Genomic DNA, 13,490 nt, shown 5'->3' with positions numbered 1-13,490 from the left:
ACCCCAGCACCCCATGGGCCCCCATGATACCCACGCGGAAGGGGCTGTTGGGGGTGTTGACGCCTCCCCAGGTAACAATGACCGTGTGCTTGATGGCCTTGGTGGGGACATAGACACAGTGGAAGGTGCCATCACCATTGTCCTTCACCTTGATGTCGATAGGGAAGCCCTCGGCGTCCTGCGGGCACCAGGGGGTAGATAAGGGAATCCAGCAGTGCCCAGTGGCACCCAACAGCACCAAGAGCACCCAAGGGCTCCCAAAGGTGCCCAGGGGTGCCCGCTGCCACCCCACAACTCCCAGTGGTGCTCAATGGCACCCAACAGTGTCTAATGTCACTCAGTGGAACCCAACACTGCTCAACAGGACTCAAAGGTGCTCAGCATCACCCAGTGTCACCCAACAGCACCCACCTGTGCATAGAGCTTGAGGGGCCCCTTGCCAGCACCGCGGGCATCGATGGTGAACTCGGCTGGGCGGTCCACAATGCAGCCCGTGGGCTCCAGACCCGGCCCAAAGGCCTTCACCTGCACAGGGAGGGGCCAGGGGGTGTCAGGGGAACACTTGCACCCCCAGCACCCAGGGGTGAGGTGCAGTGGGGTCCAGCAGGGCACTGTGGGGCCCAGCGGGGAGCTGTGGGTCGCCGTGGGTCACAGCACCTTGTCAGGCCAGGAGTCGGGGGGCGCAGGGCGGATGTCGGCCATGAAGGGGCTGTCGCGGATGTCCTCGTCGTCGCACACCACGTGCACAGCGTAGGGCCCCGGCTCCGTGGGCCAGTACCGCACGTCGCACGAGCCGTCGCCCTTGTCGTCACACTCGATGCGCGCCTGCGACGGGCCCTCGATGGAGAACCCTGGGAGCACCGTGGCCACCGTCACCCTGTGCCCGCTCTGGGGCCCTGGGCCCGGTCCTTGTCCACGCTCCATGCCCACGTCCCCAGCAGGGTGACACCCAACATGTCTTCATGTCCCCACAGCAGGGACATCCAGGTCATTGTCCCCAATTCTGTGCCCACATTCTCAGGGTGGCACCACACATGTCCCCACATCCCTGCTGTGGCCACCCCCAGACTGTCCCATGTCCCCATTTCCACAGTCCCCACCCTGTGTCTGTGTCACCACAGCAGTGGGGAACCCACCATGGCACCCATCCTCCAGCCTGTCCCCACATCGCCAGTGGGTTGTCACCAACTCCATGCCCATGTCCCCAGTGCAATGACGGCCCCCACAGTGCCACGCCCCACCACGGTGCCCCCCACCCTGTCCCCCTGTCTCCCCTTCCACACTCACCAAGGGTCCCCACTTCGGTGCCTATGGCCTCAACCACGAAGTCTGCAGGGCGTCCCACGACCCCTCCCTCGAGCCCCGGCCCCCAGGCCCGGACCTTCTGTGTCCCCGGCTGGGGGGACACTTGCACCTCAAATGGGCTGGGGGGGGACAAGTGGGTGTGAGGGAGGGGCTGTAACACCCCTGCACACCCCCCACACCCCTCACACACATGCACTTCAAATGGACTGAGGAGGATGTGGATTGACTTGTACTCCCCTCACACCTCCCACCCCCAAGAGCCCCCACCCGGCAGGACATCTGCATCTTGAAAGGGCTACAGGGTGAAGGGGCAGTGAGAGGTGCCCCCCTCACTCTCCTTCCCCCTGCTGGGGTACCTCCTGTGCCTGGCACTGACCTGCGGGGGATGGCATAGCCCCCCCAGGTGATGGACACCTGGTAGGTGCCAGGGACCCGGGGCAGGTACTCGCACTCGTAGACTCCATCACCCGCGTCCCGCACTGTCACCGGCTCCTCCGTGCCTCCTGTGGGAGGGGGATCACATGGGGGTCACACCCCCAAGCCCCCCAGAGGCACCTCCAACCACGGGTACCTCCCCCAGGGCACACCCCAACCATGCCCCTCCCCATGGTGCTCCCTCACCCACGGCCAACTCCATGATGTCCCCCAATCCTCCAACCCCCACAGACACCCTCATGGGACCTCCATCCGTGCATCCACTTCCCCCCCATGGCCACTCCATGGTGCACCCCATCCCTGGATCCCACATGGAACCCACACCCCTGTCCATCCCTCCATGGGGAACCCCCACTGCAGCACCCACCCCATGGGAAACCCAATGGGACCCCCCACCCATAGACCCCCCTTGGCCACACCCATGGTGTGCCCTAACCACCCAGCCTCCGTACCTGTCGCAGCGACACGTACCTGGCCCCCGCAGTGTCACCCGCAGGTCCCCGCTGCCCGCGCCCCGGGTCATGACCTTGAAGTCGGCCACCTCCTGCACCCGCACACCCCGTGGCTGCAGCCCCCGGCCCGCGGCCCGGACCGCTGAGGGGGTGCAGGCTGGAGACCCCGGTTAGTACCCAGCAGCACCCACTGGGCACTGGGGGGACCCCAGGGACAACCCCAGGGACAAGGAAGGGTGGGGTTCCCCAGGGCTGGGAGATGCCTGTGGGGACATCCTGGAGACATGCTGGGGACAGGGAGAGGTGTGGAGTCCCCAGGACTGTGAGGAGTCTGTGGTAACACACTGGGAACATCCCGGGGACAGTGGGGTTCCATAGGGTCCCCAGGGCTGGAAGGGGCCTGTGAGAACACCCTGGAGACACCCTGGGGACAGGGGTGGTGCCATGGATCCCTAGGGGCACAAGGAACCCCCAGTGACACCCTGGGACTGACAGGTACCACAGGGACACTCTGGGGACAGGGGTGCCAGAGGGCCATCCTGGGGGGGATGAGGGGGTCATGGGGCCACCCCCGGGGCCATGGGCAACCACAGGGGTGTTGTGGGGCCACTGTGATCACTGATGGGTGTTGTGGGCCACCACGGTCACCACCGGGTGCCGTGGAGCCACTGATGGGTGGCCACTCTGGTCACCAGTGGGTGCCATGGAGCCATGTGGGGTCCTGGCAGGGGGCTCTCACCTTCAGCCACATTAACAGTGAAGGGGCTCTTGGGGACTTGAGCGCCAGCATAGGTGACACAGATGGTGTGTGGCCCCTCGAGGACGGGCCGGTAGGTGCAGCGGAACACATTGTCCCCTTTGTCCTCCAGCATCACCTCCACCGTGTCCCGCCGGCCCTGGGGGTCTGTGATCACCACTCCCACATCGCCCGAGCCGGCCCCTGCCACCATCAGGACACCGGGTCAGTGGCATGGCCAGGCCACCATGGGGAGCCACCAGGCTATCAGATGGCCAGGCCACCATAAGAACACATCCCTAGAGCCACTTGGCTATGCTGTGGCCCTGGCATGCCATGGCCCTGCTACCACAGGGATACATCTCCAGAGGCACCAGGACACCTCGTGGACATGTCATCACAAGGACATGATCTTAGTGCCACCAAGTCATGCCATGGCCACACCATCCCAAGGACATGTCCCCAGAGTCTCTGGGTCATGCCACAGCCATGCCACCACAAAGACACATCCTCAGAGCCACCTGGCCATGCCATGGCCACACCACCATGAGGATGTCCCTAGAGCACCCAGCCCCCTCATGCTCCCACCTGCTGTGTAGATGTCGAAGTAAGTGGTCTTGTTGGCCACGTTGCCCACAGGCTCCAGGCCAGGGCCACGTGCTGTCACCTTGGAGGCGTCGCCCAGGGCCATGGCCACGCCCACCCCAAAGGGGCTCCCATCGATGTTCTGCCCCGCAAACAGCACCGTCACCTGAGGGGGACACCGGGGGACAGGGGACCGTCACAGAGGGAGTGTTGGGGGTGTCATGGGGGGTGTTGCAGGGGGGTAGCAAGGGATTGTCACAGAGGGGTCACCACAGGGCTCACCTTGTGCAGCCCTGCAACCTTGGGGACGTAGGTGACACTATACGTTCTCTTCTTGTCGTTGTTGGGGACCACCTTGGCCTGTGGGGAGGGACAGACCCCAAATTCAGGGAAAGGGGGTGACACAGAGCTGGGGCACTGGAGGGGTCCCCCAGAGAGGCGTGTCGAGGGGATGTCCCCGAGGGGAGGTGGGGCCCCCTGTACCTCTTCAGTGTGTCCCTCGGGGTCCTCGACATAAACCAGGACCTCACCCATCCCTGCCTCGAGGGTCTCCACCGTGAACTGGGCTGGGCGCAGCACCACGTTTCCCTGTGGCTCGATGCCTGCAGGGAGGGAGAAGGGGTCAGAGGAGTTCCAGGGCCCCAGAACTCCCCAGGGACCCCCAGGACCCCAGAATCTCCCAGCATGTCCCCAACCTCCAGCACCCCCCAGCCCCTAGGACTTGGGACCCCCAGGTGGTCCTTGGTGGTGGCAGGGGGGATCTGGGAGTCAGTGGGGTTCCTTGGACATGGGGGGACTCTTGGGGACCCTTGGGGTGTTCCTGGGTGGGTGGTGGAGACTCTGGGGTGTTCTAGGGTACAGGTGACACCCCAGGCATGAAGAGGAGTCCCTGGGCTTGGGGGTGGCCTGTGGGTCACCCTCATGCACTAACAGCCCATGGCCCCCCAAGTTCCCCCTTACCCAGTACCCCTCCCCACATCCTCTTTGTGCCAGGTGCCCATGTGCCCCTGAGGTCACTCATGTTCCCTCTGTGTGAGATCCTTGAGCCCCTCCATACCCCCCATCTGCCCCATGTCCCACCTGTGCCAGGTTCTCGGCCCCATGGTGCCCCCAAACTCCCACAACCCTCTGTGCTGCCCTGCCCCGGCACGCAGCCCCCCACGCCCCCCGAGCCCCCAGCCCCCCATACCAGGCCCATAGGCACGTGCACGGCCGGGCTGGGGGGGCCGGGGGCGCAGGGGGGCTCCTGGCCGGAGTTTGGCCTTGGGAAACTGGGACAAGTACGTCATCACCGAGTGCTCATCCACGTCAGGGTCCACAATCTCCTCAGGGGCGATCACCTGCAGGGAGGACCCCAAAGCCCGTCAGACCCTCCCGGCACCTCTGCCCAACGGGATCCTGCTGCAGAAACCCCCCACCAACAGACCGTCCTGGGAGGCCCTGGCGAGGACTCACCATGTCCTCCACTACCAGGAGGGGCAACTCAACACCAGTCAGACCCTCCTGTAACTCCTGACACCCATCAGACCCTCCCAGCTGAGCTGGGAAAGCCCCGAACACACACACACTTCCCACCATCCTTGACCCTTCCCAGAAACACCCCTGCACTCCCAGTGCCCCCCATAGCCCCTCCACGCCCCATACCTGGGGGACCTCTAATGCCCTCTACACCCCATACCTGGGGGACCCCCAGTGCTTCCCCCGTCCTCTCCCATGTGCCATACCTGGGGGACACCCAGCCAGTCGTCCGCCTGCTGCATGGCCTCCCGGGCATTCTGCACCGGCTCGTTGGGGTCCCACTTCTCCCAGTCTGGGCACAGGCCTGGTGAGGGGCGAGAGGGTCAGCAGGGCACCTCCATCCTGCCCCCGATCTGCCCCCTATCCCACACCCCCTCCCTTTTGTGCCCAGTGCCCCCCCGTGTCTCCACCAGTGTCCCCTGAACCAGCATGAACTGGGGGGCTCTTGCCCTCCCTGTGCCCACCCTGTACCCCACACCAGCTGACAGAGGGGGCAGGTTCCCCCATCCCACCCCCTGCCCCCAGACCTTCCACCTTCCATTGCCCCCATCATCGGGGGTGCATCTGTCCTGCCCATACTCCCCATGCCCCCCATGACCCCTGTACCCCCATCCCCTTCTCCTCACCAGGGGCACAGTTGTCCACGAGCGCTCCCAGCGCTTTCCCGTCGCGCCAGTCGCGATTGAAGTTGGTGATGGGCAGCTGTGGCACCTTGTTCTGGATCCAGCCCAGCAGCCGCTGCTTGGGGGTCTGGCGACGGCCTTCATCATCCTCCTCCTCCTCCCACATCGGCATGGAGATGGAGTAGTGCAGGATGAGGGTCCAGATCAGCCCCAGGATCAGCTTCAGGTTCCCGTCCACAATTGCCTTGCTGTCTGTGGGGTGAAATGGGGGGCTGCACCCCGAGGTCCCACGGGACTCCCCCCGGGGCACCCCAACATCCTGTGGGAACTACCAGGGCACCCCAACACCCCCCAGACCCCAACACCCCCCAGCACCCCTCGGGATCCTCGGACATCCTGTGGGACCCTCTGGGGGGATCCCTGCACCCCAACAGCCCCAACCCCCAGGAGCAGCTTCAGGGTCCCATCCACGATCTCCTGGCTGCCTGCGGAGGGAAGGAGGGGACTGCACCCTGTGACACTTTCTCCCCCAGGGCATCCCAGGACCTGCCTGAGGGCACCCCAGAGCCCCACAGAACCGCCACGTGGACCCCCTGACACCCCAACACCAACCTGGGGACAGCCCGGGGCACAGCAGGGGTTCCTGTTATGGGCCTGGGGACACCCCAATGCCCCCTGGCACTGCCCCCCGCCCACCCTCAGCACCCCACACCCTGCATGAGGGACCCCAACAGCCCACCGGGCAGTGCCTGGTGAGGGCACAACCCTGGTAGCACCCGAGGGGTCCCCGACTGAGCACTCTGGAGGGGTCCCTGACCCCACAGTACCTGGGGTAGGGGGTCCCTGACCCATGGAGTGCCAGGGTGGGCAAACTCAAGCAAGGACCGTCTGGGGACGGGGGGGAGAGGGGTGCAGACATCCCGGGCCCTCCCCCACCGCCCCCCTCCCCTCCGCCCCCCACGAGCGGTCGCGTTTCGAGAGGAAATGGGCTGCAGATGCGGGGGCGGCGCGGGACAATCCCCTCCCCGCTGGCGGCTCCCGGAGGGTCAACACTGGGGGGCCCCAAACCTGGGGTCACATCTGGGGGGGTCACGGGAGGGGGCAAAGACACGCGTGGGAAGGGGAAGGTGACACCACGGGGGCGTCGCCCCCGCCCGGGGCCGGGGGTGCAAAAGTGGGTGCGGAGCGTGCGGCGGGGCCGCAGCCCCCCCGTGCGGCACCGGGGGGTCACCCTGCAGCTGTCGGGTGGGGGTGGGCGTGGGGCCCTGCGAGGGGGGAGCGAGAGTGCGAGGGGCCAGTGGGTGTGCGAGCGCGGAGTGAGTGTGCAAGAGGCCAACTGGCTCCTCCGTGTGAGCTCACCGTGCAAGATCCGAGCCAAGTGTGAGCTCAGCCGCCCCCCCGCACAGCCCCTCGCTCGAGGGCCGGACCCCCCCGGCCCTGCACGGCCCCTTGCACGGGTTCAGACCCATGGACTGCACAGCTTTTGTACACTCACCCCTTCCACACTTACCGCCAGCCCCACCTGTCTATTACCCCCTGCCTTGCACACTCAGCCCCATTCCCATCCCTCCACTGCCTTTGAACACTCATCCCCCATTCTCATCTGCCCACTGGCCTCACTCTTGCACATTTGTCCTCCATTCCCTCTCCTCTATCACCCTGACACACTCAGCCCCCATTCCCATTCATCCATCACCCCCATTCTCGCACACTCCCCCGTGAGCCCATGCTCACTTATCCATCCCTTCCCCTGCACACTCATCCCTCACTCCTAATCCACCACCCCTGCACTCTCATCTTACATTGGTCCATCACCTCCTGTCACACACTTGTCCCACCCCCAGTCTTGCACACTCATCCCTATCCTCACTTGTCCATCACCCCGCCCTTCCCCACTCTTGCTCCATTCCCATCCCTGCACCAGGCCCACCCTTGCATACTCATTCATTGGCCTTGTCCTTTGCACAGTCATTCCCAGCCCCATCCTCACTCCTCCACCACCAACCTCGCAGTCACCCTATTCCCCCTCCTCCTCGGGTCCTGCCCTTGCACACTGACCCTCCATTCCAGCTCCTCCGGCACGCCCACCCTTGCACACTCAGCCCCAGCCCCATCTCACTGCTCCACCACTCCACCCCTACCCTTGCACACACCCCATTCCCACTCCTCTGCCAACCTCTGGCACACTCTCCTTTCCCCTCTGGCACACCCCTCACACACCCACCGATGGATACGAGTTTGATGTGCTCCCGCTCCAGGAACTCGAGGGCCACCGAGACGTTCTCCAGCTTCATCTGGCGGAAGTTGGGGCGCGGGTGGTGCTTGCGCCCCATCTTCTTCTGGCTGAGCACCTCGAGCAGGGCAATGAGGCGCAGCCCGTCACTCAGGTCGCGCTGCAGGTCCCCGATGCGCTTCTGCACACACTTGAGGTGCTCATTGCACCAGCGGGTGAACGTGTTCTGTTGGATCTTCTTCCAGGGCGCGTCCTCTGCAAGGTCCTTCTCAGTGGCCGGGAGCTCCTCGGGGTCCTCACCCGGTGCTGCATCAAACGTCGAGTTCATCTTGGTGGGGATAGCAGGGGGGGTCCTCGGTGGGTGGGGTTCCTGACTGGGTGTATGGGGGAGTCCTGGGTCACTCCTAGTGCCTGGGGGTCCTTGGGTGGGTGTGGGATCCTGGGTGGGATCCCAGGTCACTCTTGATGCCTGAGCAGGGGTCCTAAGTCAATCCCAGTGCCTGGGTGGCAGTCCTGGGTCAGTCCCAGTATCCTGAAGGGATCCTGGTACCCTGGGTGGGGGTCCCAAATCAGTGTCAGTGTCCTGGGTCAATGTAGGTGCCTGGGGTGGGGGTCCTGGTGGCAAAGCTGGTGCCAGGAGACGGCGTCCTGGGTCAGGGCCGGTGTGCTGGGTGGAGGTCCTGGGTGGGTGCCGGTGCCTCCTATGGGGTCCCGGTGCTGGGGCACGGTGTCCTGGCTCAGTCAGAGTGTCCTGGCTCACGGGTGGGTGTCAGTGTCCTGGGTGGGGTCCCGGTTCCCAGCGCTGGGGAACCGTGTCAGTCCCGGTGCTCAGGGGGTGATCCTGCTCCCGGATCAGTGTGGGTGCCCGGGGACGGGGTCCCGGCTCAGTCCCGGTGTCCCGGGAGGGCGTCACGGCTTGTTGCCGGTGTCCCCAGCGGGGGTCTCGCTTCCCAGAGTCGGTCCCGGTGCTAAGGGGCTGCTGTCCTGGGTCTCTCCCGCTGCAAGTTCCCGGTGGTGGGGTCGGTCCCGGCTTCCGGAGGGGAGCGGCGGGTCCCGAAGGGGCTGGGGGGATCCGGTAGGTTCCCGGTGGGTTCCCCGAGTGGAGCGGTGAGTCCTGAGGGGTGGGGAGAGTCTGGCTGGTTCCTGGGATCGGTTCCCGATCAATTCCCGGAGCAGAGCAGCGGATCCCGGCGGGGTCCGGTGGGTTCCTGGGGCCAATTCCCGGTGGGTTCCCGGTGTGTTCCCGAGGCAGAGCAGCGGTTCCCGGTGAGTTCCCGGTGCCGACTCGCGACGGGGTCGGATATGTTCCCGATGCGTTCCCGGAGGGTTCCTGGGCCAGGGGCGGCGGCGGAGAGTGGCGGGGCCAGGGCCGGCGGCGGCTTTAAGCGCTGCCCCGACCCGGCCCGCCCCGTCCCGGGGAGGGACCGACCGACCGACCGACCGGCCGGGGGCGGGGGGGCCCGGCGGCCGCTATTTATAGCTCCGGCCTCACACCCGGACGCCAGACCCCCCAAACACCGGCACATCCAAACCCCCCGGACTTCGGCACCCCCGGACCCCCGCGCTCCGACAACCCCCCAAAGGCTCAGCCCCCGGCACCTCCCAAAGCCCGGACCCCGGACTTGGGCACTCCCGGCACCCACAAACTCCGGCACGCCCGAAACCCCCAAATCCCGGCTCTTCTGAAACACGGACAAACCCACAGGCATCATCACCCCTGAACCCCCGACACCCCCAAAACCTCAGTAATCCTAACACAGGCAACCAGAAACCCTGACACTCCCAAGCACCAGCACCTCCAAAGTGCCAGCACCCACAAACACTCAGACACCAAAACCCCCAAACTCCCAAAACCTCAGTAACCCCAAACATCAGCATGTGCAAACACCCACACCCCAAACACAGACACCCCAAATACCAACACCCACCAACGCCAGCACCTACAAACTGCCAGACCCCATCACCTCAAAAGCCCCAAACACTGACACGCCCAACCACCGACACCCCCAAACACGGGCACCTTCAGAATCCCCCAAACACCAAAAGACCCAAACACAGACACCCCGAAAACGCTGCCTCCCACAAACCCCTGGAACAGCCCATTGCCACAAACTCACAGAATCGACACCTCGAACTCCCCACCCCAGACCCAGCCATGGGCACCCCCAACCTTTGCAAGATGAAACATTGGCACCCCAAACTTTGACACCCCCAAACCTTGGCCTCCAACCCCCCTACAGTGGAACAGCAGCATCCCAAATCCTGGCACCCAGAGACCCCTGAAACTCCGTCACCCCAAAATCCCTGCACCCACAACCCCTTGAACTGGTGTAACCCTAAACCCTGGCGCCCCAAAATCCCAACATCCCCAAACTCCAAAATCCGAGCACCCCCAAAAACACCAAACCCCTGAAACCCCAACACCCCAAAACCACCACACTCCATAGGCCAGGAACTCCAACACTGTTATCCAGATACACCTGCAACTTCACACCCCAAAACCCCAAAATCCCAGCACCCCCAGGGACCCTGACACGCAGCACTCAGTGCACCTCAGTGCCCCAGGCACCAGGACACCCCAACACCTTTGCCAGGTGGCCATCCCAATCCCCCTGCACCCTGATACTCTGACACCCCAACACCCAGACACCCCAACACCCAGACACCCCAACACACTGACACCCCAACACCCTGACACCCCAACACCCTGACACCCCAACACCCAGATACCCTGACACCCCAACACCCAGACACCCCAACACACTGACACCCCAATACCCAGCACCCTGACACCCCAACACCCTGACACCCCAACACCCAGATACCCTGACAGCCCAATACCACAGCCCCCCCAGCAGTGCAACGCACCCCAAACCCTCCTCCAAAGACGCCCCCAAAACTCACTCACTCGAGACCCCCCCAGGAGACCTATCCAGGACCCCCCCCTCTGGACCCCCCAGTTCAGAGTCCCCTCACTTGGGACTCCTCTAAAACTCACATAAAACCCCTCCCTGCACACCCAGGAGCACAACTGAGATCCCACAACCCCCCCAGGATCCCCGTCCGGGGAAACCCACCAGGACCCCCCAAGAACTCCTCCTTGGGACCTCCTACCCCGATCCCCCTCCCTGGCTGTGCCCCCCGTGCCTCCAACTGTGGGTCCCCCCGGCCGTGCCTCAGTTTCCCCGTAGTGGTGCCACATGTCTGGGGATGGGGCTCGGTCATTTTTGGGGTGACCCCTGAACCCCACTGCGCCCCGAATCTCTCGTGTGTCCCCCCCTCCCCGAACGCCCGGGGCCTCCTCGGCACCCTTGGGAGGGGCCGGGGGGACACTTGGGTGACCCAGACCTGGGTCCTTTTGAGGGGGGCAATTTTGGGAGTATCGTGTTCCCCCCCAGTTCCGGTGCCTGCCCTGGAAGCTTCCAGCGCCGGGGGGGAGGGGGGGTGGGTTGTGCGGGTGCACCCCGAGGTGACAATGGGTGACAGGGGGGTGACGTGGGGGGGTGACGTGGGGGGGGTGACGCGATGGCGCCTGCGCCAGCACCTAAAAATAACCCGCCGAGTCAGAGCCACGCACCGGCACCCAAAATACCCCGGGGGGGTCGGGGGGGCACGCGAGGGGGGGGCACCCCCAACACACCCGCACCAAAAATAGCCCGGGGCGGGGGTCTGGGTGGGGACGCGACGGGGCAGGGAGGGAACGCGACGGGGAGGGCACCGGAACCCCCGAATCCACGGCAGGTGTGGGAGGGGGAGCAGGTGGATTTTTGGGGGTGGTCCGGGAAGTGCCGTCAGGATGCTTGGGGAGGTTCAGATGGCACCCCGAGTCCCCGTGTCCCCCCACCCTGTCCCTGCCTCTGGGTGCCCTCTGGGCACTGGGGCTCGGGGGTCCACAGGGTGGGGGGACACGGGGAGGTGACTGTGGGCAGTGTGGGGGCACAGATGGGGTGACAGGGGCACAGATGGGGTGACAGGGGCACAGATGGGGTGACAGGGGCACAGTGGGGATGTGGCCATGGTGACAAGGGGGAGAGGGCTGGGGGACACGAGGGACAAGAGAACACGGGGGTCATGGACAGGGGGACACAGCAGACACAGCCATGGGGACAGCAGGGACATGTGTGGGGCCACCCAGGAGGGCACAAGGGCAGGGACAGGGAGGCCCTGGGGTGATTCCATGGGCTGCAGACAGGGAGCTGTGGGGTCCCATGAGGGACCATACTGGGACCTGGGAGTGCTGGGGGTCCTGTGGGTGCTGGGGCGGTGGGACCGGTGCTGCTGCCCCCCTGAGCTCACACAGCACCTCCCACCATGCCCACAGTGCCCACCCCATGGCGCCCCACGGGATGTCCAGCACAGCTGACCCGACCCAGGGCAGCCCAGGACAGCCCACTGTGACCCAGTTCAACCCCGTACACCCTGTAACACATGACCAGACCCAGCACAGCCCAGAACCACCCAGTAAAAGCCCATATGATACAATACAGTGCAGTACAGCCCAGAACAATCTGAGATATGGTACAGCCCAGCACAACCCAGTACAGACCAGCATAGTCCAGTACAGACCAGGACAACCCTGTAGGATGCAGTACAGCCCAGTATGGTACAGTACAGACTGGTACAACCCAGTACAGCTCAGTACAATACAGTAGAATACAGTATAGCCCAGTGTGATCTGGTATGACCAGTACAGCACAATGCAGCCCAGTATGACCCAGTATGGCCCGGTACAGCCCAGTATGGCCCAGTACAGCCCAGTACAACACAAGCTGAGGGTTCAGCCCAAACGGTCCCCCTGGCCTGCCCCTGTTCCCATCTCTGTCCCCTCCCTGTGTCCCTCTGTGCCCATTCCTGCCCTAGAGCTGGACACAACCCCAGGATTGCCCCAGGGAACCCCTCAGGTGGGGAACCCCCACCCACCATATTACCCCCAGGGCACAGCCCACCTTGGAGGTGCCCCCCACCTGCCTGACCCTCCCTCCCTCCACGAGGGTCTTGGAATGCCACAGCCCCGTCTCTGCACTGGCCTTTATAGGTGCCCCAGCCTGGGGGGGCCCCAGCGCCCATAATCCCCCCCTAAGCAGCTTCTGCTCATCCTTCCTGCCCCCCGGGGGTCCCACAGGCGGGGGGGGAAGGACAGGGGGACAGGAAAAAGTTGGGAGTCATCTGGGATTTGAGTTCCCAGAAGCACAACCCCAAAGTGACCCCCCTATCCAGGCACCCCCCAGCACCTCACCCCCAAGATGAACATCCCCCTCCTCAGCCAACCCCCATCCACGAGCAGTGCCCTCACTCCTTAATTCCTCCCAGCTTCCCCCATCTCACAGGGGGCAATTGCCGGGGGGTGACACTGGGGGGGCACATCCTGGGGTGCTGGGGAGGACAGGAGGTGACATCATGGTGGGGACCCCAAGTTCTTTGCAGGGCACCCAGGGCTGGGCCATCTTGGGGGAGTGGGATCGAGGATGAAGACTCCTGTGCACACCTGGACACCCCAGGGGGAGCAGGACTGAGCTTGGGGGCCCCTGGGGACCACTCAGAACCCTGGTGGGAGCAGGAACAGGCTTGGGGACCCTGGGAACTCTTGTGGGAGCAGGACTAAG

General features: G+C 64.7%; 1 protein-coding gene across 1 annotated transcript in view; it reads right to left on the bottom strand.

Annotated features, from left to right (window-relative positions):
• Positions 1 to 8,556, bottom strand: part of FLNC (filamin C) — a 28,293-nt gene extending 19,737 nt beyond the window's left edge. The window contains exons 1-14 of the mRNA XM_071552928.1: positions 7,879 to 8,556; positions 5,658 to 5,906; positions 5,238 to 5,335; positions 4,703 to 4,853; positions 3,997 to 4,115; positions 3,796 to 3,873; positions 3,517 to 3,679; positions 2,932 to 3,132; positions 2,212 to 2,349; positions 1,682 to 1,808; positions 1,288 to 1,424; positions 658 to 851; positions 412 to 525; positions 35 to 178 (exon numbers count right to left, since the gene is read on the bottom strand). Coding sequence (XP_071409029.1) covers positions 35 to 178; positions 412 to 525; positions 658 to 851; positions 1,288 to 1,424; positions 1,682 to 1,808; positions 2,212 to 2,349; positions 2,932 to 3,132; positions 3,517 to 3,679; positions 3,796 to 3,873; positions 3,997 to 4,115; positions 4,703 to 4,853; positions 5,238 to 5,335; positions 5,658 to 5,906; positions 7,879 to 8,215 — 2,250 coding nt within the window. The 5' untranslated portion in view covers positions 8,216 to 8,556. The remainder of the gene's footprint in view (positions 1 to 34; positions 179 to 411; positions 526 to 657; positions 852 to 1,287; positions 1,425 to 1,681; positions 1,809 to 2,211; positions 2,350 to 2,931; positions 3,133 to 3,516; positions 3,680 to 3,795; positions 3,874 to 3,996; positions 4,116 to 4,702; positions 4,854 to 5,237; positions 5,336 to 5,657; positions 5,907 to 7,878) is intronic.
• Positions 8,557 to 13,490: the final 4,934 nt, after the last annotated feature.

Source organism: Pithys albifrons, chromosome 3 (genome assembly GCF_047495875.1).
Source record: "Pithys albifrons albifrons isolate INPA30051 chromosome 3, PitAlb_v1, whole genome shotgun sequence".
NCBI lineage: Eukaryota > Metazoa > Chordata > Aves > Passeriformes > Thamnophilidae > Pithys > Pithys albifrons.
The sequence above is the reverse complement of the archived record's forward strand: the minus strand, read 5'-3'. Positions and strand labels throughout refer to the sequence as shown.